Source organism: Macrobrachium nipponense, chromosome 24 (assembly GCF_015104395.2).
Source record: "Macrobrachium nipponense isolate FS-2020 chromosome 24, ASM1510439v2, whole genome shotgun sequence".
Classification (NCBI taxonomy): Eukaryota; Metazoa; Arthropoda; class Malacostraca; order Decapoda; family Palaemonidae; genus Macrobrachium; species Macrobrachium nipponense.
Genome location: NC_061091.1, coordinates 3,855,025 through 3,855,592, shown reverse-complemented (window position 1 = coordinate 3,855,592; position 568 = coordinate 3,855,025). Strand labels below are relative to the sequence as shown.

The window sequence follows — 568 nt, the reverse complement described above, 5'->3', positions numbered from 1 at the left end:
GTATAACGTAGTGTATTTTGGATAGTTAAACACGATTATGATAGCAAAATTGGAACTTAATTTCAATCATTTACTTAAATTTTCATCCATTTAATTATTCATGCTATTTTATTTTTTTCTTCTTGAATAAGTGAGATCCCTTCTTTCTGGAAGCTTGCGCTTCAAGTCACTGCCCCCCCCCCCCCCCCCCACCCCCCCCCCCTTAGAAGGGCTTCTTCCATATGAGTAGGGTTCATCTTCAGAATGATGATAATAGTGATGATGCTCCTCTTCCTTTTCAGTCTTGCTTATTTCGATGTTTGTTTCCCATCCCGACGGCCTCTGTATTATCCATTTCGAGAGCTGCTGTTTTCTGAAGACTAAACTTTTGATACTTTCGGAAACTTCTCCCGAGTGAAGGTCCTCAGAGGGAGAAAACAAAAGAACTTAGTGCTCCATTCCACTCTGCGGCTGAGCCACGGGGTTGTACACTGGAGGGAGAGGATCCGAGGCACTGCGGAGGCTGCCGTAGAGCGCTTTGGCGGTGCTGTTGACGCCCTCGATGTAGCAGAAGGAAGCCAGCCCTAGG

The 568-nt window shown here is 45.8% G+C and overlaps 1 protein-coding gene across 2 annotated transcripts in view; it reads right to left on the bottom strand.

Moving 5' to 3' along the window:
• Positions 1-203: 203 nt before the first annotated feature.
• The window catches only part of LOC135205037 (transmembrane protein 220-like), a 19,351-nt gene continuing 18,986 nt past the window's right edge, over positions 204-568 (bottom strand). For both annotated transcript variants that reach the window (XM_064235310.1, XM_064235302.1), the window contains exon 7: positions 204-568. This exon is cut by the window's right edge and continues 75 nt beyond it. In XM_064235310.1, the coding sequence (XP_064091380.1) occupies positions 427-568 (142 nt within the window). In that variant the 3' untranslated portion in view covers positions 204-426.